Genomic DNA, 26,104 nt, shown 5'->3' on the forward strand with positions numbered 1-26,104 from the left:
CCATCTAAATTGTATTTGCCTAGTTTATCGATAAGGATATCATGCAAGACTTTATCAAAAGCCTTACTAAGTCTAGGTATACCACATCTACCGCTTCTCCCTTATCCACAAGTCTCGTTATCCTATCAAAGAAAGCTATCAGATTGGTTTGACACAATTTGTTCTTTACAAATCCATGCTGGCTATTCCCTATCACCTTACCACCTTCCAAGTGTTTGCAGAGGATTTCCTTAATTACTTGTGCCATTATCTTCCCTGGCACAGAAGTTAAACTAACTGGTCTGTAGTTTCCTGGGTTGTTTTTATTTCCCTTTTTTATAGATGGGTACTATATTTGCCCTTTTCCAGTCTTCTGGAATCTCTCCTGTCTCCCCTGATTTTCCAAAGATAATAGCCAGAGGTTCGGATACCTCCTCTATTAGCTCCTTGAGTATTCTAGGATGCATTTCATCAGGCCCTGGTGACTTGCAGGCATCTAACTTTTCTAAGTGATTTTTAACTTGCTCTTTTTTTATTTTATCTTCTAAACCTACTCACTTCCCATAAGCATTCATTATGTTAGCATTCCTTCAGACTTCTCAGTGAAGATCGAAACAAAAGAAGTCATTAAGCATCTCTGCCATTTCCAAGTTTCCTGGTACTGTTTCTCCCTCCTCACTGAGCAGTGGGCCTACCCTGTCCTTGGTCTTCCTCTTGCTTCTAATGCATTGATAAAAAAAAGTCATCTTGTTTCCCTTTATTCCCATAGCTAGTTTGAGCTCATTTTGTGCCTTTGCCTTTCTAATCTTGCCCATGCATTCCTGTGTTGTTTGCCTATATTCATCCTTTGTAATCTGACCTAGTTTCCATTTTTTATATGACTCCATTTTATTTTTTAGATCATGCAAGATCGCGTGCTTAAGTCAAGGTGGTCTTTTGCCACATTTTCTCTTTCCTACCCAGCAGAATAGCTTGCTTTTGGGCCCTTAATAGTGTCCCTCTGAAAAAACTGCCAGCTCTACTCAGTTGTTTTTCCCCTCAGTCTTGATTCCCATGGGACCTTACCTATCAGCTCTCTGAGCTTACCAAAATCCGCCTTCCTGAAATCCATTGTCTCTATTTTGCTGTACTCCCTTCTACCCTTCCTCAGAATTGCAAACTCTGATTTCATGATCACTTTCACCCAAGCTGCCTTCTACTTTCAAATTCTCAACGAGTTCCTCCCTATTTGTTAAAATCAAGTCTAGAACAGCTCCTCCCAATAGCTTTTTCAACCTTCTGAAATAAAAAAGTTGTCTACAATGCAGTCCAAGAACTTATTGGATAGTCTGTGTCCCGCGGTGTTATTTTCCCAACATATATCTGGATAGTTGAAGTCCCCCATCACCACCAAATCTTGGGCTTTGGATGATTTTGTTAGTTGTTTAAAAAAAGCCTCATCCATCTCTTCCACCTGGTTAGGTGGCCTGTAGTAGACTCCTAGCATGACTTCACCCTTGTTTTTTACCCCTTCAGCCTAACCCAGAGGCTCTCAACACTTCCATCTACGTCCATCTCCACCTCAGTCCAAGTGTATTTATAATATATAAGGCAACACCTCCTCCCTTTTCCCCCTGTCTATCCTTCCTGAGCAAGCTGTAATCATCCACACCAACATTCCAATCATGTGTATTATCCCACCAAGTTTCAGTGATGCCAGCAATGTCATAGTTGTATTTATTTATTAGTACTTCCAGTTCTTCCTGCTTATTACCCATACTTCTTGCATTTGTATATAGGCATCTAAGATACTGGTTTGATCTTGCCTCCCAGTTTTGCCCTGATCCTCCTCTCTCTCTGCCATTATAGCCCACGCTCCCTCCTGTTTCTGAGGCATCTCCCGGGTCTCCATGTTCCCCACTTACCTGTGGGCTTTGCTTACCTGTCCCTGTTGAACCTAGTTTAAAGTGCTTTTCTGATGCCAAGTGAAACCCATTAGAAACCTAATTGTCACTAAACAGGTGCAGTGGTATTGTTTAGATTACAACTGGATTTGGCCCCTGGTTATTTAGTGTCAATTGTCCCATCAAGCAATGTCAACGTGAAATCTAGTCAGTTTTTGAAGGGAGAGGCGGGAAGTACTTTTGGATACTAGCTTTAACAACAAAATTACTCCTCTCCCCCACCCCCCAACTTTAAAAAGAGCTATTCGGTTGTACATGCACAAAGGAAACAGTCAAAGTAAACTATGAGAGGGAAACTGACCATAAACAATGCTTTCAAGGGTTAGTGTAACAAATCTTTTCTTCAAACACCTGTTAGTTTCAATAATCTTAGGAAAAGTTACCTGTCTGAATTTAAGGATTGTCCCTTTAAAGATAGGAAGGATGAAACATTAAGAACTAGAATTGGTAATAAGATGTTCCTATAACTTAAACTGAAGTAGAAGAAAACAGCATACAGAGCTGTTTTAACAGCATGTGTGTCCAGTTCTGTTGCAGCGCCTCTTACCTTCAGTTGAGGGTCTAAAGTACTCTTCAGACTCAGTGACTACTCTTGGATCATTTATATCAACTGCCATTTCAGTTTTCTTGCAACTGGCTTCATGTTCTTGATCAGCCAAAGGGGATGTTCCACTGCCAATTAAAGGCAAGTTATCTTGACTGTGGGCATTAACTGGTGAGGTATTTGAGCTTGCTTTTTTCTCCTGGAAGGCAGACATACACTTAGTTTGTAATATGGAACACTGGGAGTATGAGTGGCATAGTATATTTATGGCACTTAAAACACATTAGTGATGGTTAAATCAGTTTGTTATACAACAGTTAAAAAGGTTAGCCAGAATAGAGTCCATGGGAAAGATTTCAATAGCAGCAGGAATTTGTTAACCCAATACATTGTGTTGTTCATCATCAAGCAGAACATTAAGTTTTCAGTTTCTGCACTTTATGCAGTCAACTAAATCAAGAGATTTTAGATAGCTATGTTCCACGATACTGATTTGATCCCTTCATTTATGTCAGGCTGTTTATGGATTTGCACAGACAGGGCCCAACCCCTCTTTTCAATGGTTTTAAAAAATCAATTTTGTTTTCACTGTAGAAGTCTGAGGATCTGTAAGAGTTACAGTTATAGGCTGAAGGGAATGCAAGAAGGGGAGAACAGCAACTTTATTAGAAATAGAGAACTGTTTTAACATAACGGTTTTACCAAAAACTGGATATCTTAAATATAGAGACACATTACCATAGTTAGTTCTCTTGTAGATTCCTCTTCAATTTTTGCTTGAACTACAGACTTGTCTTCATCTTCGCTTGGTTTTTCTTCAGGAAAGCTACTAAAACAGTTAAAGTCATAGTAATCTAGTCAGTTTAAAGGTCTAAACATGTTCCTAGACCTGACTAAGAGTCATTTAAGCATAGGAAGTTTGACAGCTTGCCTTACCCCGAGCCCACCACTGATATAATGGTCTCTAAATAGCAACAAGCTCTCCATTAACAAAAACAATCAGCAGGTAAGAATGAATTTACATACCTCTCCCATGAAAGCTAGAATACTATCATGGATGCACAGAAAGTCATGACTGCCATAGAATCACCAAACAGCCTTTTCCATTAACAAAAAGCACGGAGATTAGATTTAAAGGAGTTTCTACTTTTAAAACCTGCAGCATTTCTGTGAAAACTGCTCTGTTTGAGTTAAACCCCAGAACGCAAAGGTTTCCCACCCTCCTCTTAACATGGTCTAATATCCGTAGCAAAGTTTTTTTGGACACTCCATAAAGCCTCACTGTAGCAGTCCAATACTTTAGCTGATGGCAGTGTAAATTTAATATTTATCCTAATTTAACAGTAATAGGTGGCTCTGTATGTGTGACCAGGACAGTGAACACATAATACTCATTCCTGTCAAATGAACCTATCAAATGAAATAGATTCTACTCTGGATAAACAGTTAGTTGTTTCCAATATGTTCCGTAGTAAAGTTGTTGGCATATAAGTGGTTAAAACTGGACTTCAGAATTCAACACAAACACCCTACCCCCTAAAATTAACTAAAGGAGGAAAGCTCCAGTCCCTTGATATTATCACTTTTTCTTCCAGCTCCAGATTTTGTGAGAAGCATTTATATTACAGATCGTGTTCACAACAGAAAGCAGTGTAAACTCCCTATTATAGAATAATAGGATGAACAAGAGTCATTTCTTCCTTGCCAGCTCTTGTCCTATGCCCTAAGAATATTAGGGGTAGGTACCAGAGGTGAAGTTCTGACCCCACTGAGGAACTGATTTTAGGCTAAGAGTGTAAAACAGAACAATTGTCCAGTCTGTTCCACTCCTTGCTACTGAACCAGCCATTATCTGGTAGCTCTCCAAGCTTTAACATCTACAGTGGAAGGAGTGTGACAGATCAGTATATCTACCCTGTTTCCCATTCAATTTTTATTTTGAAGGAGTAGCGGGGGCAATGGTGAAGGGAGAGCAGGCACACAGATCTGATGCTCTTTTATCTTTCATTCACTTTCTAAAGCAAGACAGTCTAAATTAAAATACCTCTATCTCAACACACACACAAATCTGTTCACAGGCACAAGCACAGATTTCTCAGAACTGTACAGATTTCTGCACTCATGAATTTTGGCATCATCTTGCCCTGAAATGTCTTTGAGGCAGTTCTACAAGTTCAATCATAAAGATTTACTTACTGAGTTTCAGGCACTATTTCTTCAGCAGTCTCATCTGCAACAACAATTCTGTTAATCTGCTCTGTCGGAAGAGATTCCCTTTTTGGTAAGGTACTATCCTGTTCCTCTTGCTGATTAGCTTTTTCAGTGTTGGGTTTAGGGCATTTTGGTGAGCTAGAAACTTTGGAACCTCCTCCAAATGGATTAAAGTTTGGATCATCAAATTTTTCCCAGTCAAATTTATAAGATGCACTGGAAACAGGAATTTCATTTTCTGTTTTACTCTTGCTTTTTGCCTCGGAGTTCTCCAGTGTTTTCCCTAGAGCTGTAGCAGTTTTCTTGGAAGGAGGCTTAATTCCAGGTCTTTTGCCTAGTTTTCTAGGAGGTGGCCTTTTACTAGATGCGTTATCAGTGAAGTCAAATTCTAGTTTTACAGATTCAGCTTTGGAGAAACTAGCCTGTTCTTCAGGTTTTGACACTTTTGTTGAAGTTCTTTCTGCTACTGGGGAATTCTGTAGCTTTAATCCACTAGTTTTGAGAGGATGTGTTACTTCAGCACTGTTAGGATCAAGGTTGTAGGTCCCTTGTACAGGTAGTGGAGAGTTCTGTGTTTGTGTTGATCCATTGGAAGAATTGGTTTTGCTGACTTCAGAGGTGGTCTTTATATCCTGGTTAGCGTCATTAGGAATTGGTTTGGATTCATTACCTGACACCACTACATCCATGGAAACAGTTTCTTTTGTCACACCAGTAAGGGTGTCTGCATTTAGATTTGTTCTCTCGGACACTGCAGCAGTCAGTGGGGAAGTAACAGGAAGTGTTTCATCCAGTGACAGCGAATTTGTATCATTTTTCTCAGAAACCTTTTCAGGGTTGCTAGATAATATAGGAGACTCTTTTAGGCTCTCATGAGAATTCTGCATCTGAGAGGAACTCTGGAATGGATTGATGTTGTTTAAGTTATCAAAATCAATGCTGTATGTACCACAGCTTTTCACTGGCATCTCATCATCTGGATAAGGAGTGACACTGGCTTCCTCCTGCACTTGTTCATTTTCTCTAGTAGTCTTAATCTCAAATTCAGTTGCTTGTTGATCTCTGTTACAAAGAAATAAAATCAGTGTTAAAATAGCTAGCTAATTATAAATTAAGACACCATTTAAAAAAAAAAAAAAAAACATTTTCAAGCTCATATGCCATAATTTGCAAAGCTTTATGCTATACAAAAAGAATTGGATGCGAGAGGGTTGAGATCACCATAAAAGCAAGAGAATTTGACCGATTTCTAAAGAGCTTACCACCCTGGTATCTTGCTATTCAGGGATTAGAGAAAAGCCAGCAAGATCTGTCCTAAAGAAGTCAGTTCTCCTCCACCACATTGTGCTCATATAGAAACACATGGCTGAGTCCCCTTCTTTTTCTCCTCAACCCCACCCAGGAATGCTTTACAAGAGAGAGGTTGAAATTCAGAGCATAACTCTCTGGATAGGCTGAATATGTACTGCAGTAGTAAAGAACCAGTAGTACTGAAAACCCCTACAATACTTAGTCCAGGAATGTGTACCATTACTGTATCTACTGTAAATATTCATATAGGCTTTGTAAGAATGGGGGGGTGACCATCAGCATAATCTATCAAGTAATAACATGACTCACTTCTTCCATTCCATCCTTTGCTTTCTCTAGTCACTGTTGACTCCCCCATCCCCTGCTGTCAGTGAACACTCCCTCCCCTCCCCAGAAATCTATGAAACATGTATGCCAGAATTTCATAGACTGCTCTGAATACAGAAGTTGAATGCTAAGACTTACTAAAAACAGAGGGGCAAGGAAAAACACAAGGGGAGGGAGGAGAAGAGATATGACTGACTGCTGTAAGTGAACAGATTATAGAAAGATTATGCATAATCACAGACACATTCCCATGTCACCCATGAGCTCAAGTTCGCTTATTTATAGCTCATGTACAGACTATAGAGCATTAAGACATTACTTCCTGAAAAATTATTTCCTCCCATTGTTTTGCCTCTTCTGCAAAAAAGAAAGAGTACGAAAATAGTTACATGAATGCCACACGCAGAAAAGCTATACAGGAAAACAATTAAAAGCCAACCAGTTAAAGTTCCAGCGTGACAAAGTTGGAAGCAAGAAAGGATATGATTCACTATGGTCTCCCCACCCTGTGAGTCTCTGCAAGACTTGTTGTTTAAGTAATCGGACCCCTCCCATCTTTTCAGTACTTAACCAATACGAGCCTGAGAACTATGCACCACAGTGCCGTTCTTTGAACGTTTCCGTCTGTAGTGCTTTCTTCTTCCTAGTCCTAAAGTAAGTCCGGATGCTCCTTACCACAAATACAGCACTAGACTGTGCAGCAACACAAGCAGTCTCATTGTAGCATGAGGAAAGGGAGAGGAGACACAACAAAAGCACTCTGTTAGTCTATAAGGTGCCACAGGACTTTTTGCTGCTTTTACAACAAAAGCAGTAGCTCTCGAGATGCTGTTATTTGTGCCTGAATCATGACTGTACAACATCATCAATAAATGTTCCACTTTGCCATTGTAGAAGTCACTTAATCCCTGCATATCAGACCTGGACATTTAGAGATATAGGAGCAAGAAGTTCAGTTGGCATATGAATTACAACTAAGATCTAGATCCAAATACTGCTATTCAGTTCAGAGGGCTGCATGGGTTTGAGGTCAGAATTTGACCACTAGTCAAAGATTATCTCCAAGATGGCTAAAAAAGAACTGGATAATGATTTTCTGGAGGGGGGTGGGGAAAGCCATACAAGTAGGGTTTTCAAGCAATTAAACAAATGAATCACGATTAATCGTGCAGTTAAACAGAACACCATTATTTAAATATTTTTGGATGTTTTCCACTTTTTCAAATATATTTCAATTACAACACAGAATATAAAGTGTACGGTGCTCACTTTATATTATTTTTTATTTCAAATATTTGCACTGTAGAAAAATAGTATTTTTCAGTTCACTTAATACAAGTACTGTAGTGCAATATCTTTATAATGAAAGCTGAACTTACAAATGTAGAATTATGCACAAAAAATAACTGCATTCAAAAACAAAACAATGTAAAAATTTTAGAGTCTACAAGTCCACTCTGTCCTACTTGAGCCAATCGCTCACACAAGACAAGTTTGGTTACAATTTGCAGGAGATAATGCTGCCCACTTGTTTACAATGTCACCTGAAAGTGAGAACAGGCGTTCGCATGGCACTGTTGTAGCCAGCATTGCAAGGCATTTATATGCCAGATATGCTAAACATTCGTATGCCCCTTTATGCTTTGGGCACCACTCTGGCAGACATGCTTCAATGCTGATAATGCTTGTTAAAAAAATAATGCATCAATTAAATTTGTGACTGAACTCCTTGGGGGAGAATTGTAGGTCTCCTGCTCCGTTTCAGCCGCATTCTGACATATATTTCATGTTATAGCAGTCTCAGATGATGACCCAGCATGTTCTTTATTTTAAGAACACTTTCACTGCAGATTTGACACAATGCAAAGAAGGTACTAATGTGACATTTCTAAAGGTAGCTACAGCACTCGACTCCAGGTTTTAAGAATCTGAAGTGCCTTCCAAAAATCTGAGAGGGACGAGGTGTAGAGCGTGCTTTCAGAAGTCTTAAAAGAGCAACACTCCTCCAATGAAGAAACTACAGAACCCGAAACATCAAAAAAGAAAATCAACCTTTTGCTAGTGGCATCTGAGTCAGATGCCGAAAATGAACATGCATTGGTCAGTACTTCTTCGGATTGTTATTAAGCTGAACCCATCATCATGGGCGCATGACCTCTGGAATGGTGGCTGAAGCATGAAGGGACATATGAATTTTTAGCACATCTAGCATGTAAATATCTTGCAATGCTGGCTACAACAGTGCCATGCGAATGCCTGTTCTTACTTTCAGGTGACATTGTAAACAAGAAACAGGCAGCGCTGCCTCCTGCTCATGTCAACAAACTTGTTTGTCTGAGCGACTGGCCGAACAAGTAGTAGGACTGAGTGGACTTGTAGGCTCCAAAGTTTTACATTGTTAATTAACTGCGTTCAAAAATAAAACAAAAAAAATTCTACATTTGTAAGTTGCACTTTCAGGATAAAAGCAAAGAGTCCTGTGGCACCTTATAGACTAACAGACGTATTGGAGCATGAGCTTTCGTAGGTGAATACCCACTTCGTCAGATGCATGTGGGTATGCATGGCTGAGTCCCCTTCTTTTTCTCCTCAACCCCACCCAGGAATGCTTTACAAGAGAGAGGTTGAAATTCAGAGCATAACTCTCTGGATAGGCTGAATATGTACTGCAGTAGTAAAGAACCAGTAGTACTGAAAACCCCTACAATACTTACGAAAGCTCATGCTCCAATACGTCTGTTAGTCTATAAGGTGCCACAGGACTCTTTGCTGCTTTTACAGATCCAGACTAAACACGGCAACCCCTCTGATACTTGACTTCATGGTGAAGAGATTGCACTACAGTACTTGTATGAGGTGAATTGAAAAATACTATTTCTTTTGTTTATCATTTTTACAGTGCAAATATTTGTAATAAAACAGTGAGCACTGTACACCTTGTATTATGTGTTGTAATTGAAATCAATATACTTGAAAACGTAGAAAAACCATCAAAATATTTAACAAAATAGAAATACCTATTGAAATTTAACAGTGTGATTAAAACTGTGATTAATTTTTGAGTTAATTGCATGAGTTAACTACGATTAAATCGACAGCCCTACTTACAAGTGAGTACCACTGAAAAAAATTTTTTAGCCATGTACATGTATTAAAAGGTGTAGGCTAAGGGCTTGTCTTCACAGCATCGTTTTATAGGTACAACTCAAGCATTGCCTCTAGTCAGACTCCTTTGACCAGTATCAGTGAAAGCGCTGAGAACAGAACACAGGAATTACTATTGTAGTACTGCTTATTACTAGAGTATTTTTGCTCCAGCTATGTAGGCTCCCCATATCATTTTTAATTTCAGCACCAGATTGCTTTTCTTGTACAATTTAGAACTTGCTGACAAGTATGAAAGTGTCAGAGTTGATTATCTCTCATTAGAAATTTGTCTGCATAGTGATCCTCAACATATATTGCATTCACAAACTAGTCACTCTTAATAGCTTTAATAATTTACAAGAAGATAGAGTGTATTACTCACGCAGCATTGCTGGATTCAGACAGATGAAGGTCTCCTAGAACTTCAGTGCAATCATCTAGTGTGAAAGTAGTCTCAAGTTTATTTTCCATACTAGGACTTAGGATTCTGTGAGTCTGAGGATCCCGCATAGGAGTTTGAAAAGTTACCTTTGCAGTGGAAAAAAAACAAAAAACAAAACAGAAAAAAAAAAGTAGTTTCTGATTGAATATTTGTAAGCCCCTGACAAAACATACATGATTTGTTCTCTTAAGAGTGAGGTCCTGAAAGGGTGAGAAGGAAGTAGCTAACATAAATGCAGACATACCTTCATAGCTTTTGATACACTTTTTGGTGGCAGATTTTCTTTCTGTGATGGACGAAGGATAGAAGGTCTCCCTGTGGACTCTGGTGACAGGAAAAGGAAGGAACAGCTTTCTGCTGTTAGATCATCGCTGATGTTTTCGCCATTTAAAATCTGCAGACTCATTCTAGAAAATAAACACATTTACATGCCCACAACGTGAATGAGAGGGTGTGGTGAGACAACTGTGCTTTCAGATAACAGTCAGCATGGCATGCTAGTGAAAGACTAACGAACACAGAACTGAGTTTTACGAATATTCTAAATCCTTATGCAAGTTAACATACTACAATACATTGAAAAAGCAGATACATACAATATTACATCAGCAATTCTGCCTTTTAAATACAACATGGTCACTACAGTTCTCTTTCCTCTCCTCCCCTCCCCTAAACCTGACAGGAATGTGCAGACATGCAGTTGTCATGACATTCAAGCTAGGCGTAGCCATAGTTTTTGCAGGGGAAACAGAATGCCTGCTAAATTTCTACATTTTATTTATAATGCATCACGATTAAGCTCTAGAAACTCCTTATTTGAGCAGAGCTTTTGATAGTTAATGTTCTGAAATGGTTCAGAAGGCATATAGGTGTAATATGCATTTCCTCCGACTTTCTCGGGATGTCAGTTATTCATCTTTCTCAAATATAAATTGACTCAACAGTTCAAGCAGACACAATAAGACACACAGAACCATAGGGTCATATTTACATAAATATTATGTATAATATTTTAAGCATGAGAACCAGAAGAGCTTTATAGGGAATATAATTTTTCCATTCAACGTTACCTTTGATATAAAGGAGCTGATACACAGCTCATCGGACTTTGTAGGCTGATTGGTTTTGAGTGATCTAGGGGAGCACAATTTATAGTATGCTTATTTTTCAGTGGGTTTTATATCAAGGACAAAAGAAGGGTAAGTTTAGAGCACAGTGAAAGCAAGTATTCAATAATTATTATAAAAATGCTAGTGTTTTTGATCCTGGCACTGGACTCTAACTCTGGCAATTTCTGACAGACATTCTTTTCATTAAGTATCAGAGGGGTAGCTGTGTTAGTCTGGATCTCTAAAAAGCAACAAAAAAAGAATCCTATGGCACCTTAGTCTGTGCCACAGGACTCTTTGTTGCTCTTTTCATTAGTCTGTCTTTTTGTGCTTAAGACTGTGATAATAGTTACAGATGCTTAGTATTACTCTTGAATGTTTAAGAGCTATCTATGAGGGTTTTTTTGTTTGTTTTTTTTTAAATGGACAGGGTATGCAAGAAAGTTTAGCAGGATTTAACACATCTGCTATTCTTTTTAGTCATCTTGTTTTAAAGGGACAGTGTCAATTCAAACTTTGGCCCCAAATTACAGCTCTGACAATCAAGTGAAGTTAACCTCATTGCTTTTTGTCCAAGCCAAAGGTGTGTGAGGGGTGAACACGCACACAAACCTGTGAGCAGCAGGTTGTAGTTGTAATATTCTAAGTAGTCAGTACATAAAATAGAAAGTTTAAGATAAGATTTAAGGTGACAGCATCCTTTTAATACCAGATCTCTTTACACAAGAAGGACCATTCAAAGACTTGTTTACTTATTCAATGTAGCTGCCTTTCCTTGTGCTGGAAAAGGCAATAAAAGACATATGATGTGCACAATAGGGATCCAGCATTAAGTTAAAGATACCCCTCACACACACCCAGATTTCCATACATTAGCAACCATTTCTACATTCTGAAACAAAGCCACTGTAAATACTTGATCTCTGAAGTAGTGTTGCAGAGAGTGGACTACTTTAATGTAAGATTTGGTTGAGATCTTACCTACACAAGTTAATTGCTGTGAAAACTATAACTTGATCCAGTTGCATAAATATTAGTATACCATGAGATACAACTGAATAAGAATTGTTACGCATAAATGTGATTGAATTAGTATGTGAAAGCCATCACTAAGTTTTCTGCCTTGTATATATAAAATCTCAACAATTTAACATTTAATTGCTTTAGGTTTAAGTGAAGGAGATAATTAAATGCATTGGTGCCAATCTGCAATTGCACATTCAAAATTGTCAATATCATTAGATAAAAAGGTCAACTCAAGTTTCTCAGACCAAGTGCTGTGTATGACTCAAAATGCACAAAACCTGAAATTAGAAGATGCGCAGTTAAAACTGTTTAGTAGTACATTTTGGCATATATGTCAAACTTTAAGATCATGGCAACAGCGTACACAAATACTCATACAGTTGTGCATACTTAAAAGTTTGCATTGAATATTCAGCATAGAGAGAAGAGACTTCTGTGGAGCATTATGAGTAATGCCTTCAGTTGTTCAGCAGAACACAGGACATGAGGAACAGGTAGCTTCGGTGCTTTGCGTGCCCAGTGTTCTATCCTGGCATGTGCATGTTGTCTATGTACAATTCATAGAACAGTGGCTCTCAACCCACAGACCACTTGGGGCCCCATCTGCACTTGGCTACAGCCCATTCGACATCCTCAGGACCATACAGGTAGTACTGTATATATTGTGTGGATGTGGCCCACATAACACACAGAGAGCTGGATGTGTGACCCACAATGGCAAATAGGTTGAGAATCGGTCATAGAATAACAATGATATTTAAAGATACCATGGGCACATGTGTAAAACATGCCACATTGCCAAAGAAAAGTAAAGTAGTTTTAAAAAAATATTTAGCTCTTAGATTTAGCACTCAGTAAGAGCATAGTCATTGGGATGTCAATACCAATGTAAAAGAAAAAAAACATTTAAGTTAACAGCAAATGTAAATGAAAATTGATTTTCATTTACAACTATAAGAGAGGATCGCTAGGCTAATTTTCTCAGACTTACCAACCACATGTTTAGTAAGTTCCAGCCCCAAAAGCAAGCCCGCAAAAGTAATACACAACTCAAAGGAATGTGCTTACAGTGACACACCCTCACCAGTGAGCAGAGGAGATCCCGGTCATGCCATTGCCAAGTCAGCTGATGATTAAACCCCCTGTCCCTCCCCCACGCCCCTGTAACGCATTTCACGGGAACAAAAGAGGGTCTTTTTTTCTGGTGAATCACCAAGGCGTTCGGTTACCAGCCGAGCCAATAACGGAGCAGCGAGTGCCACACCGAGCAGCCACACCGAGCAGCGTTACCCCTGAGCTGAAACAACGGGGAAGAGAGAACAGACTCGAGAGAACGAAGGGAGATTGTGAGGCTTAGAGGCCGATAGACGAACGTCGCCGCCCCCCGCCCTTGTCAGGACACCTTCACCGTAGCGTCGCTGCATGAGCCAAACCCGCCAGGCCTAGGGAGTCCCATTAGTCCCCCACCCTAAAATACAGACACACACACCCCTGCGCATCGCCCTCCCAGCCCCACACCCCAGACTCCCTCAGCGGGGAACCCACCCCGACACCTCAGCGCCTCCCGGCTCCCACACCACCCCGCCAGCTTCCCCGCAGGCTCCTACCTGCCGGCAAGTTCCAGGCCTGAGGCCTTGCCTGTGCGCTCGGCTGCCCGGGTGTCTCCTCTCTTCGCCCCGCAGCCGCTCTCCCCGTCACCGGCAAACAACCAGCCCAACCACTCGTCGCCGCAGCCGCCGCCTCAGGATTTCAAATGTCAATGTTCTCGACTCTGCCAATGACAGGCCAGGAACCTAGCAAATCAGAGGTGGCCTCGGTATGAACAGACCAATCAGAGAGGGGGTTGGGGGAGGGGCACCCAGCTAATAAACGCTCCCCAGCCAAGTCTCTCAAGGACTAAGCGATGCTGCGTGACGCATGCTGGGAAATGTAGTTTTCTAGGGATGAGGGTTTAACACGAGAACTTTGTCATCTCGCTCCCGCTGGCTAAGCACCAAATTCTCCATACTGGCTTCAAGGGGTTCACAATCAGGGGCTGATGTTGGTGTGCTCAGGAAAGCCAATGAGAGACCTAAATATATTCTGCTTCAAATAAATGTTTGCTACAAGGAACATGCTGTAATATTTACTAATAAAGAGCATAGGTCACTGAAACAGCCCTACAACTGTCTCTATTACAACAAAATTTAACCTGGGCAAATAATTACTTTAATCCAACACAGATATTATTTAAAAATCTTACTGCAATATAAATATTGCAATTATGTATTTCAAGTCCCACTGCTGCAAGGATTCTTATGCTCACATGGGCACAAATGCCATAATAAGATGTTCGTACGTGGATCACTACACCTGCATTGACCTCACGTCAGGATTCAGTTCCAGGACTTGCATAGGACTTTGTGTGAGTAACTGGTCTGCACAAGTGGGTCCCTTTTGCAGGATAAGGACCTTTGGTATTTATGAAGCACCAAGCCAATAAAACTTGTTTATTTCTAAAAAATGTAAATGTTAACTATGACATAAAACATTGCTTTGGAAACAACTGAATAAAATACTCTTGAAATTACTACATAAGGCCCAATCCTGCAATTCTTACATTAATCTCACAGTCAACTTATGACAATGCCATAGGATGCTGTGAAGGCCAAAAAAAGAATTAAATAAGGTCATGGAGCATAGCTCCATCAATGGCTATTAGCCAAGATGGTCAGGAAAGCAATCCCATGCTCCTGGTGTCCCTAAAGCAGCAACTGCCAGAAGATGGAACTGGCCTCAAAACTGCCCTGTTCTACTCATTCCCTCTGAAGCATCTGGTGCTGGCCACTGTCAGAAGAAAGGATCCTGGGCTAGATGGATGGCCCATTGGTCTGACCCAGTACAGCTGTTTTTATGAATAACCGTTACTTGTGTAAATAATCCGGACATGCAAGCTATTACTTTAAGAGTGCATGTGGATGGATGAAGTTCCAGGTCCACTTGCAGGCTAGGGGCTTAAGACATCTGGGATGGGGAGCAGCACCATAATCAGTCTGAAAAGAACAAGGGGAAGGTGAGTTGTGCCTCTCTGTCTTATGGAGCAGTTTTGTCTCTCTTCGGTTCTTGGGTGTTATCACTCTGAATTCTAAGACATAAAGTAGTGTTAAATTGCAACCTTCCAGAAAGAGTATTTTACTTGTTCAGCTAACTTCTCTGTGTTCATGGCATGAACCACTTTGCAAAGGGGGAAATTTTAGAAAATTAAATCTGCAGCTTAAGAACCGGGGCCATTCCCCTGAGCTGCCAAACACAACTGTACCCCCACAAAGCCCAGCACGGGTGCTTCCAGAACCCCACTCCTTCCGGGAAGATCCAGCGCTGCCTTGGAGACTCCAACAGCAGCCCGGTGCTTGTGGGAGGACTTCAGATAACTCGCTCATGAGTTGGTTCCGTGTTCAAGGCTAGCGTCACCCGGGCTAGGGCGGACGGTCGTACCCGAAAGCCGAGCTAGAGTTTGCGGCGGGCCGGGAAGGCTGCTCACGGCCCGGGGGGGGGCCTCTCCTGGCTTTGCAGCCCGCTGCAGCTTCCCCGCCCCCGGGACTGTCCCGAGCCGGCTCTGCTGGGGGCTGGTAGCCCGCTGGGCGGAGGCCACGCCACGGATCGCCGCCTTCTGTCTCGCCGCACAACTTCCTCTCCCAGGGAACTGCGCGGCGGCCGGGCCGGGGCGGACGCGGAGCCGCGTCTAGAGCGGGCCGGGCCGGGCCAGGCGCGGGGCCATGGAGAGCCCCGCCGTCACCTTCACTTTGGCCTATCTGGTGTTCGCCGTCTGCTTCGTGTTCACCCCCAACGAGTTCCGCTCGGCCGGGCTCACCGTGCAGAACCTGCTGGCCGGCTGGCTGGGCAGCGAGGACGCGGCCTTCGTCCACTACCACCTGCGGAGGAGCACGGGCACCATGCTGGCCCACGGCCTGCTGCCGCTCGGTGAGGCGGGGCTGGGGGAAGCAGCTGAGGGGATTCGCGGACGGTGGCGGGGGGAGGATCTGAGGAGGGTAGCGAAGGGGGGAGGGGGAGAGTTGCATGGAGGGAGATTAGCCAGGGGACTGTAGAGGTGAGGGAGAGTAGCAAGGCGGGAGGGGGGGCTGTGAGGAGGGACTAAGGGGAGAATAGTTGGGGGGGCTGTAGGGAGGAAGGGGAAGTGGTGGGGGACAGTAGCCAGAGGGCTGTAGAGGTGGGGAAGAGTGGTTGGGGGGAGGAGGGGGAAAGTGGTGGGGAGAGTAGCCAGGGAAAGGGGGTGGGAGAGGATAGCGAAGGGGCTGTAGGGAAGGATGGGAGGATGGCCAGGCAGGAGAACAGGTAGGGTTGGATGAGATTAACCAAGGGACTATGGAGAACGGGGGAGTATAGCTTGAGGGGAGGGAATGAAGGGAAATAGCCATGGGGCTGCAGTGAAGGCAAAGGGGTGGGATGTGGGGTTAATAATAGCTAGGTTGTGTGGTAAGAACTGAGAGGGTGGGTATGGAGGAAGATGGTGATAGCAAATTAAAATAGGTATTTGTAAAGTCTCTGCTGTCAGACTGTCCCAATGCACCTTCAATTAGCGGTGACTATTTGTGTGTGGAAAGCCCTGGACCCTGGTCTGCTATCATTTAGTCAATCTCTGGACAGTGTGTTTCCCCTTCTCATCTCTTTCACTTGCTGTGATTTGCATCCCTACTTCTTTACTGAATGGAGGCTTGTCTGCACTGAGTTTGAAAAATGTGCTGTATTATGTCCCCTTGACGTGGGTATGGCTGTGTAGGCTGAACCAGATCTTGAAGGTTGAGGGCTTCTTTACATGCTTCTGTCTCTTTAGCAAATCCACAAACACATCTGAAGTATGTGTGAGGTAAAGCAGTTCCTTCATATGCATCAGAACCTCATTAATTTGCACCCAAAATAACCATGGTCTTGCCCTGCCTATGAGTGGAAATCTAATATCAGAATGCTCTAGTGAGATCTGGTATTACTAAGAGTTCGTTGTTTTATAAAAATTCACTATTAGAATATTTACTCAGATATTAGAGAATATTATAAATAAAACAAAACTACATGTCAATGAAAAAATACTGTGAGATATAGCAGTATCTTTCAACCTTTCAACTGACTGATTACTTCATAATTTGCAGAATCTGACAATCAATAATGGGTTTCCCAGCAAATGGTGCAAATAGCGAGGTTCTGCTTGGGGCTTAGAGCTGCTTAGAGCTGCTATTGAAAGTGGCCCCTAGGGTGCATGTTGTAGGGAGGTAAAATTCTGTGTAAACAGAAAATAAAGACAGTCTTGCATTCACCTCACCCATGGTGCCCTGTGTCTCTACACTGCTCTAATAAGGCAGTGTAAGTGAACATAAATAATACTTGACCTGTAATGTTAAACAAAGTAATCCATTGTGGGAGGGAAAATCTTGTATCTCACAGGTATGAAATCACATTTACACGTGAATTGTGAAACTGAACCATTCAGCACCACTGGCAAAGAAAGTCTTTCCGTCTGTTGTCATCAGAAGACCTGCTCTGGCGGCATTAACTAAGTCCAGAGAAGGAAACAAGCAAGCACAGAAAGGTAGTTCAGGATGGTAGTGTGGTGCAGGCAAAGATCTGAATCCATTTATTATAAAGTTTAAAAAAAACTGTCAAATTTTAAATAATGGAATTAATTCCATCTCGGGAACCTGCATATTATATATATACCACTTGACTTTTATTCTTGGTAACTCTCAGTTGGCTATGTTTGACTATATGTTATATAGGGATATGGTTTTATTTACTCAGAAAACTGCAATGACCTCCCTTTACTAACTGTATAATTTGGGTAAAAATAAATGCCTTCTAATGACTCAGGCTAGGAAAGTTGGAATCAGGACTGGCTCTAGCCATTTCACCGCCCCAAGCATGGCGGCACGCCGCGGGTGGCGCTCTGCCGCTCGTCGGTCTCACGGCTCCGGTGGACTTCCCGCAGGCATCCCTGCGGAGGGTTCTCTGGTCCCGCGGCTCCGGTGGACCTCCCGCAGGCGTGCCTGCGGATACTCCACCGGAGCCGCGGGACCAGCGGACCCTCGCAGGCATGCCTGTGGGTGGTCCACCGGAGCCGCCTGCCGCTCTCCCGGCAACCGGCAGAGCGCCCCCCGCAACATGCCGCCCCAAGCACGTGCTTGGCACGCTGGGGCCTGGAGCCGGCCCTGGTTGGAATTGAAGTCACCACCCTAAAAAAAAAAAAAGAAAAAAAAAGAAAAAAAGTCACCCAGAGCAGAGCACTCCTGCCAGATGAACGATTAGATCAATTGGTGTGAATGTGTGTGAGCTAAGATCAAGTGTAAGTAGTCTCTTGGCCTATCCAAGGCCTGGATCAAATGTGTTGATGTTTTTGGTCTTTTGGTCTTGAGATGAAAACCTTGTCTGTCTCTCTTGGACCTTGAAGTAAAAATATTATCTTAGTTGTATCTATTGTCTTCTGAAAGCAAATATCTTTCTTTCCAGGTTATTACATTGGCATGTGCTTTGCAGCACCAGAGAAACAGCTTTTTTATTTTTACCAGGCCTCAGAAGGCTGGAAAATATTCTTCTTGCTGGCTATTCTTGCTCCAACAGTCACTGGCATCCTGGCATATTACTGGTCACAGAACGGCTGGGATAACCATCCTTTAGCTCGAACACTTGCCTTTCATGCTCTTCCACAGTCTGGTTGGCGAGCAGTGGCTTCTTCCATCAATACAGAATTCAGGAGGATTGACAAGTTTGCTACTGGAGCACCAGGAGCAAGAGTGATTGTTACAGACACTTGGGTGATGAAAGTGACCACCTACAGTTTACATGTTGCCCAACAGCAGGACATTCATCTGATGGTGACAGATTCCAGACAACACGAACTCTCACCTGATACAAACATGCCCGTGCAGTTCCTCACCATCCGCGTTGCCAGTATTAATCCCTATGTGAAAGCTTTTGATATCCGGTAAAACATATTAACCTTGCAGTGTTATGCCATATGTATATGCTATTTGTTGGTGGTTAGGGAAGCACATGTGTCATATCTGCTGTGGCTGCTGTGACAGATCCCAAAACTTTTAGGGTGTTGATACCTCCCCTTTGCTGCCCGCAGAGAAAGTCGTCTCCAGTATCCTCAACATAGAGGGGGAAAATGTTCAGGGAGATTGCTACTCTGTAAGCCAGTGAAGGCATATTGGCCAGTCAGAGGAACAAGTCACTCATTCCCAGAGCATGTTAAAGAGAAGGAAGCCGCTAGAAGAGCTCTGGGTGAGGGATAGGGTAGAAGAGGGAACAAGGAACCTTCTCTGTCAAAATTGTCATAAAAATCAGTGACTCTAGCAAAATTGGCCATGATTCATCCATGATTTCCTTCTTCCTTTGAAACATACATAATACAACCACATCTCCTAAGCATATCACAGTGACATATTGCAAGCAAACCTAATTTAAAGAGTGGACAAGTAGCTTTGGCCTCAAATTTAACCTGATTTTAAATTTAAAATCCTGCTAGCTTCCATATAAGGAGCGATTAATAGGACTGGAAATTTCAGCTTGGAAAAGAGATGACTAAGGGCGAGGATGTAATGGAGGTCTATAAAACCATCACTGGTGTGGAGAAAGTAAATAAGGAAGTGTTTACTCCTCATAACACAAGAACTGCAGGTCACCAAATGGAATCAATAGGCAGCAAGTTTAAAAAAAACAAAAGGAAGTATTTCTTCACATAATACACAGACTGTGTATTATGTGAAGAACTCCTAGCCAGAAGATGTTGTGAAGGCCAAAATACTAACAGAATTCAAAAAAGAACTAGATAAGTTAATGGAGGATAGGTCTATCAATGGCTATTAGTCAGGATGGGCAGGGATGGTGTCCTTAGCCTCTGTTTGCCAGAAGCTGGGAAAGGGGGACAGGCGATGGATCACTTTATGATTACCTGTTCTGTTCATTCCCTTTGGGGCACTGGCATTGACCACTGTCGGAAGACAAGATCCTGGGCTAGATGGACCATTGGTCTGACCCAGTATGGCCATTTTTATGTTCTTAGTGAATGTTCTCTGGATTGTAAATACCAATTCTCTGTTTTCTACACTGTCCCTCTCTATTGCTGTTTTTGTTTTACAAGTCACTGTTCATGTAGGAGCTAGATGAACCTGTAGTTCTACAGCAAAATGTAGTTAACAAAGGCTATTTTTAGTGATGCTGACATCCTTAGTAATGCTGTCTCACAAAGGAGTAAACAAACAAAGCCCTGTTGTTTGTTTTTATTCATGCTTCTAGAAGGATATTTAAAACTATATATTTGAAAAGGTAGCTGACAGTGTCCATTTACATGGCTGAATCTGTAAGCTTCTAGTCTGTGGGACAGACTGTGGCTATAACTGACAGACCAAATTGTAAATGTCAGAGGGCTGTGAAGTCTAAACTAGAATAGCAGATATATTCAGGCCTGATCTAAGATACTAATCCATCAATTTCAATGTGGTGTTGTTTATTTACGGTGGCATCCGCTATGCCTTGTCCAAACATTGAAAAAGGATGGTCCCTACTTCTAGGAGCTTAGTATAAGGACAGTTAAGTAGACAGAGTTTAAGGAAAAGGCCACAGTAATGGACAACCTATAGACAAATCAACTTGACTTGCAGCATGACCGAGGTTTGTCTAAGAGAGATTTAAAAGTGGACTAGGCAGGACAGCTCAGGGAGGTCATAGGAAACGTGAAGGAAGGCACAAGGGTGATTGTGTGTAAAGCTGACAAAGCTGGAACATTTGTAGAACTGTGGAGATTGTGGGGGGATGGAGGAGCCCAATGCAATCCTTGACAAAGGAGTATAAGTAGAGAGGGGCAAATGTGTGCAGGGCTTTGAAGGTGGTGACACAAAGATGATTCATTAGCTGATTATTTCAATTGTGTTTTAATGACGCAATAGTAAAGTCACATCCACTGTTAAGAATCAGACACTTAACATTGGTAATTTTTTTCCAAAGAAATATCAGGGCTTTCCTTTTGTGGCTAAATAAATTATCACCAAGAATAGTTTTTATAAAATCAGAAAGTTCTTGTAGTAAGAAAATGCAAAAATAGCAAATCTCCGTAGTATAATGTAGATGTAAAATAACTAAGTCATAAAAGGACAAAACATCCCCTTCCCACTGTGTGCAGTATGGGGCATACCGTCAGGCTGAGCTGCACCACTGTTGGCAACAGTGGAAAGTTTTTGTAAAAATTCTCTTGTGCGAACAAGGCCCCAGACATCCCATATATTCAGCATGAGAACCTAGGACCTTCTGCCCTGAACACACAGGCCTCTACCATTTGCACTGAAGGAATACCTCTACTTGCTATCAGCAACATTATCTTTAGCTATAATTCTTCATTTAGCAGTGCACTGGAGCAGCTCTCCAAAGGGCTGTATCATTCCTTTCTCACACAGTTGATTGATTTTTTTCAGTTTCTCTTACATATCTCTCCATTGACCCTCACACCCAGCCCCAGTTTCTACCATCCTGCTGCTGGCCAGCAGTGCTAAACAACACTTGGGCTTCCCTTTCTACTCCTGGTACCCTGCCTTTTTTGCTTCTCCAGCCACTGCAAGGCTTCTTGCACCTGCCTGCAGCTGCAGCTCAGTACACTACTAGTTAGTTCTTCAGTAGTCTACTCTCCTGCTGCTCCAGTTAACTCCACCCACTGCCCATTTCTGCTCATTAAACCCTTCTCAGCCATCTCCCAGGTCAGGTGCATCTGATTGTCTCTCCCTGAACTTTCAGAAAACATTGGGGGTTGGGGCATTTATCCACTCTGTACTCTGCAGGCACCAGAAGATAGCATCACAAATACTTGAGCAGATGTGATTCCATTCAGCCAAAGGCAGTGGTGACACATTCTAGCCAGCACATTACGAATACATGTTATCCCAGGAATGTCTCATTTAAAGTATCTCCTACGTGCAGTTCTCATGAACTATTCATTTTACTTTTTAATTTTTTGCAGACTCCTATATATTGTAACTTTAACTGAGTAATATTCAGTGTGATTGCAGCCCTATGTTAAAATATCACAGAAATGAAGGGCTGGAAGGGACCTCAACCTCACAAGGCCCTTTAGTCCATCCCCCTCTGCTGAGGCAGGATTAATTTTACTTTATCATAGTATCAGAGGGGTAGCTGTGTTAGTCTAAATCTGTAAAAGCAGCAAAGAGTCCTGTGGTACCTTGTAGACTAACAGATGTTTTGGAGCACAAGCCAGCTATAAAACCAGTTTCTCCTCCCTTGGTTTTCACACCTCAGCTGCTAGAAGAGGGCCTCATCCTCCCTGATTGAACTAACCTTGTTATCTCTAGCCTGCTTCTTGCTTGCATATATATTCCTGCCCCTGGAAATTTCCACTGCATGCATCCGACGAAGTGGGTATTCACTGACGAAAGCTCATGCTCCAAAACGTCTGTTAGTGTATAAGGTGCCACAGGACTCTTTGCTGCTTTTACTTTATCATAGGTTAAATTGCCTATCAAAATGGTTCTCAGTCTACTGAAGTTAAGATGTAGTTAAAACAAGATGTGTTGTTTTCAGGTACATATGATCACTATTTAAGCTTAACTTTTAAAGGCTGAAAAGCTGAGTACTAGAGACTATATCTCTGTAGACAAGAGTTTGATCTGTTAAATCAGCTTAGCCTTAGCCTTGAAAGATTTCTTTCTAGTAATGGAAGAGTATTCTTTATTGGTTCTGGCTGTGACAGAACCAAAGAGCTAGTTGTGTCCCTGCAAACTGCACTGTCCAAATAAGATTTCATCATGCTCCTGAAATTACAGTCCCAGTGTAGGGGTTTTGTATTAGAGGCTTCTGTTTCCTAGAAAGATCCGGCAGTAATTCCCTTTCACCGCCTGATTTTTCCTGTGTGCCATCACTGTTTAAAGCAAAATTGCTGTATCCCTGTGCTGCCTCAATATGGGGGAAGAGCAGGTTTAAAAAAGAAAATGTTAGTTAAAGAACATGAGTAGCTCAGAGAATTAGCAATAGGATATAGAGCCTTTACCTCTTTGGCCTTGTCTATATTAGAACATTTTTTGCTACAGTTTCTCACTTTTGCTACCGCAGGTTCAGTTCCATTAGTGAGAACACATATGAGAGCCTTAGTATAGACAAGTTACCCTCTACCACAAGTTTTAAGCCCCATGTTGTGGTGATCTATGCTGAGCAGTGCTTAAAACAATGGTGGCCCCCAGGAGCCATATCTAAACTAGCATTGCCACTGTGGCTGCCACCTTTGGAGCTAAACTGGTGTTAGCAAGGGTGGGCAACTTCAGCAAAAATAGCCTAATGTGGACACAGTCAGTGTTGCTGGACAATAGTGATATAGAGTTGTTACCATCTAATGCAGAGATCGGCAACTTTTGGCACGCAGCTCGCCAGGTAAGCACCCTGGCGGGCCGGGCCGGTTTGTTTACCTGTCGCGTCGGCAGGTTCTGCCGATCATGGCTCCCACTGGCCGTGGGTCGCTGTCCCAGTGGGCCGAAGGATGTGCTGGCTGCGGCTTCCCGCCACCCCCATTGGCCTGGAACAGCGAACCACGGCCAGTGGGAGCCGCGAGCGGCCGAACCTGCAGATGCGGCAGGTAAACAAACCGGCCCGGCCTGCCAGGAGGCTTACCGTGGCGGGCCGCATGCCAAAGGTTGCCAATCCCTGATGTAATGGGTGTAGGTATAGCCTATGTGAAACATGAAATCTCAGTTGTGTTACCCATAATTCTACATACAAAGCAGTGCAATGGTTGGCACTCATTAACACTCATTTATTTATTTGAGGGCTGTCAAGCGATTAAAAAAATTAATTGTGATTAATCACACTGTTAATAATGGAATATCATTTAAATATTTTTGGATGTTTTCTACATTTTCAAATATATTGGTTTCAATTACAACAGAAAATATAAAGTGTACAGTGCTTACTTTATATTTATTTTTATTACAAGTATTTGCACTGTAAATAACCAATACAAGTACTGTAGTGCAATCCCTTTATCATGAAAGTTGAACTTACAAATGTAGAATTATGTACAAAAAAAAGCATTCAAAAATAAAACATTGTAAAATTTTAGAGCTTGCAAGTCCACTCAGTCCTACTTCTTGTTCAGTCAATCACTCAAACACGTTTGTTTAAATTTGCAGGAGATAATGCCGCCTGCTTCTTGTTTACAATGTCACCTGAAAGTGAGAACGGGTGTTCTTATGGCACTGTTGTAGCCGGCATTGCAAGATATTTACGTGCCAGATGCGCATGCTTCAACCATCATTTCAGGTGACATGGGTCCATGTTGATGATAGTTCTGCTCGATAACAATCCAAAGCAGTGTGGCCTGATGCATATTTATTTTCATTATCTGAATCAGATGCCATCAGTAGAAGGTTGATTTTCTTTTCTGGTGGTTCAGGTTCTGTAGTTTCCACATCGGAATGGTGTTCTTTTAAGACTTCTGAAAGCATGCTCCACACCTCATTCCTCTCAGAATTTGGAAGGCACTTCAGATTCTTAAACCGTGGGTCCAGTGCTGTAGCTATTTTTAGAAATCTGACATTGGTACCTTGTTTGCATTTTGTCAGATCTGCAGTGAAAGTGTTCTTAACATGAACAACATGTGCTGGGTCATCATCCTGGACTGTTATAACATGAAATATACGGCAGAATGCAGGTAAAACAGAGACGGTCACATACAATTCTCCCCCAAGGAGTTCCGTCACAAATTTCATTAATGCATTATTTTTTTAATAAGCATCATCAGTATGGAAGCATGTCCTATGGAATGGTGGCCGAAATATGAAGGGGCATGTTTAGCATACCTGGCATGTAAATATCTTGCAGTGCCAGCTACAAAAGTGTCATGCAAATACCTGTTCTCACTTTCTGGTGACATTGTAAATAAGAAGAAGGCAGCATCATCTCCTGTACATGTAAGCAAACTTATTTGTCTTAGCAATTGGCTGAACAAGAAATAGGACTGAGTGGATTTGTAGGCTCTGAAGTTTTACATTGTTTTTAGTGCAGTTATGTAACAAAAATCTACATTTGTAAGTTGCACTTTCATGACAGAGATTGCACTACAGTACTTGTATGAGGTGACTTGAAAAATACTATTTCTTTTATTTTTAAAATAATATATACTTTGATTTTAATCAACACAGAATACAATATATATGAAAATGTACGAAAACATCCAAAATATTTAATAAATTTCAGTTGGTATTCTATTGTTTAACAATGCGATTAAAACTGTGATTAATTGTGATTTTTTTTGAGTTAATCGTGTGAATTAACTGTGATTAATCGACAGCCCTAATTTATTTATTTATTTGTATTGCACCTAGCTATGTGATATGTGCCTGACAGGAGCAATAACTAAACTGATATCTGCCCCAGAGATATTACAAACTAGAATTTAGACATGATATAAATGAGTGAGTGCAAATGGGTCGGGGAAGGGACTGGGCAAGGTAACATATGTAAATCCTGAAGAGACTCAGTAAGTTGATTTACACTTACTGGTGAACAAGAGTTATTTTGGTTTTATGTAATATTTTGATTTATCTCTTGTATGGCCCCTTTTGGCAGTCTTGGCAGAGAGGCCAAGGAATTGAATGGGCATGAAGTCCGAACTACACTCTGAGCCCTAGTAGCTGTGCATCTCAGTCTAGTTGAGGCATGATGATGACCAGTGTGAGAAGCACGCACTGTCCAGGTTATAACTGTCCTGTAGCTAAAGGGATGGCTTCACCCTTCAGGATTGTCAGACTAGCCCCTTTCATGCATGCTTAAAACCAACATTTTCAGAAGTGGCTTCAGGGTTGTGGTGTCCCAATTTTTGGAGCCCCAGCTTGACTGAACTTGGCCATGATTTTCCAAAGTGTCATAGACCTGCAACTCCATTTGAACTCAGTGGGAGTGTTGGTGCACAGCATCTCTGAAGAAACAAGCCAAAGGTGTCTCAAGTTGGGCGCTCAAGACGAGAAGCCAGTTTTGAAAATATGGTCCCACATGAACCAACCACAATAATTAAAAAAAGAGG

The 26,104-nt window shown here is 41.9% G+C and overlaps 2 protein-coding genes across 4 annotated transcripts in view; one reads left to right on the forward strand and one right to left on the reverse strand.

Annotated features, from left to right (window-relative positions):
* The window catches only part of TACC3 (transforming acidic coiled-coil containing protein 3), a 34,759-nt gene extending 21,002 nt beyond the window's left edge, over positions 1-13,757 (reverse strand). The window contains exons 1-6 of one of the 2 annotated variants that reach the window (XM_050947488.1): positions 13,647-13,757; positions 10,149-10,311; positions 9,845-9,990; positions 4,663-5,739; positions 3,205-3,292; positions 2,470-2,665 (exon numbers count right to left, since the gene is read on the reverse strand). In XM_050947488.1, the coding sequence (XP_050803445.1) occupies positions 2,470-2,665; positions 3,205-3,292; positions 4,663-5,739; positions 9,845-9,990; positions 10,149-10,310 (1,669 nt within the window). In that variant the 5' untranslated portion in view covers position 10,311; positions 13,647-13,757. Of the gene's footprint in view, positions 1-2,469; positions 2,666-3,204; positions 3,296-4,662; positions 5,740-9,844; positions 9,991-10,148; positions 10,312-13,646 lie in introns of both variants that reach the window. The other variant, XM_050947487.1, reaches the window with a different exon arrangement.
* Positions 13,758-15,442: 1,685 nt separating this feature from the next.
* Positions 15,443-26,104, forward strand: part of TMEM129 (transmembrane protein 129, E3 ubiquitin ligase) — a 415,719-nt gene continuing 405,057 nt past the window's right edge. The window contains exons 1-2 of one of the 2 annotated variants that reach the window (XM_050947887.1): positions 15,443-15,999; positions 18,535-19,009. In XM_050947887.1, coding sequence (XP_050803844.1) covers positions 15,795-15,999; positions 18,535-19,009 — 680 coding nt within the window. In that variant the 5' untranslated portion in view covers positions 15,443-15,794. The remainder of the gene's footprint in view (positions 16,000-18,534; positions 19,010-26,104) is intronic. The other variant, XM_050947886.1, reaches the window with a different exon arrangement.

Source organism: Gopherus flavomarginatus, chromosome 3 (assembly GCF_025201925.1).
Source record: "Gopherus flavomarginatus isolate rGopFla2 chromosome 3, rGopFla2.mat.asm, whole genome shotgun sequence".
Classification (NCBI taxonomy): Eukaryota; Metazoa; Chordata; order Testudines; family Testudinidae; genus Gopherus; species Gopherus flavomarginatus.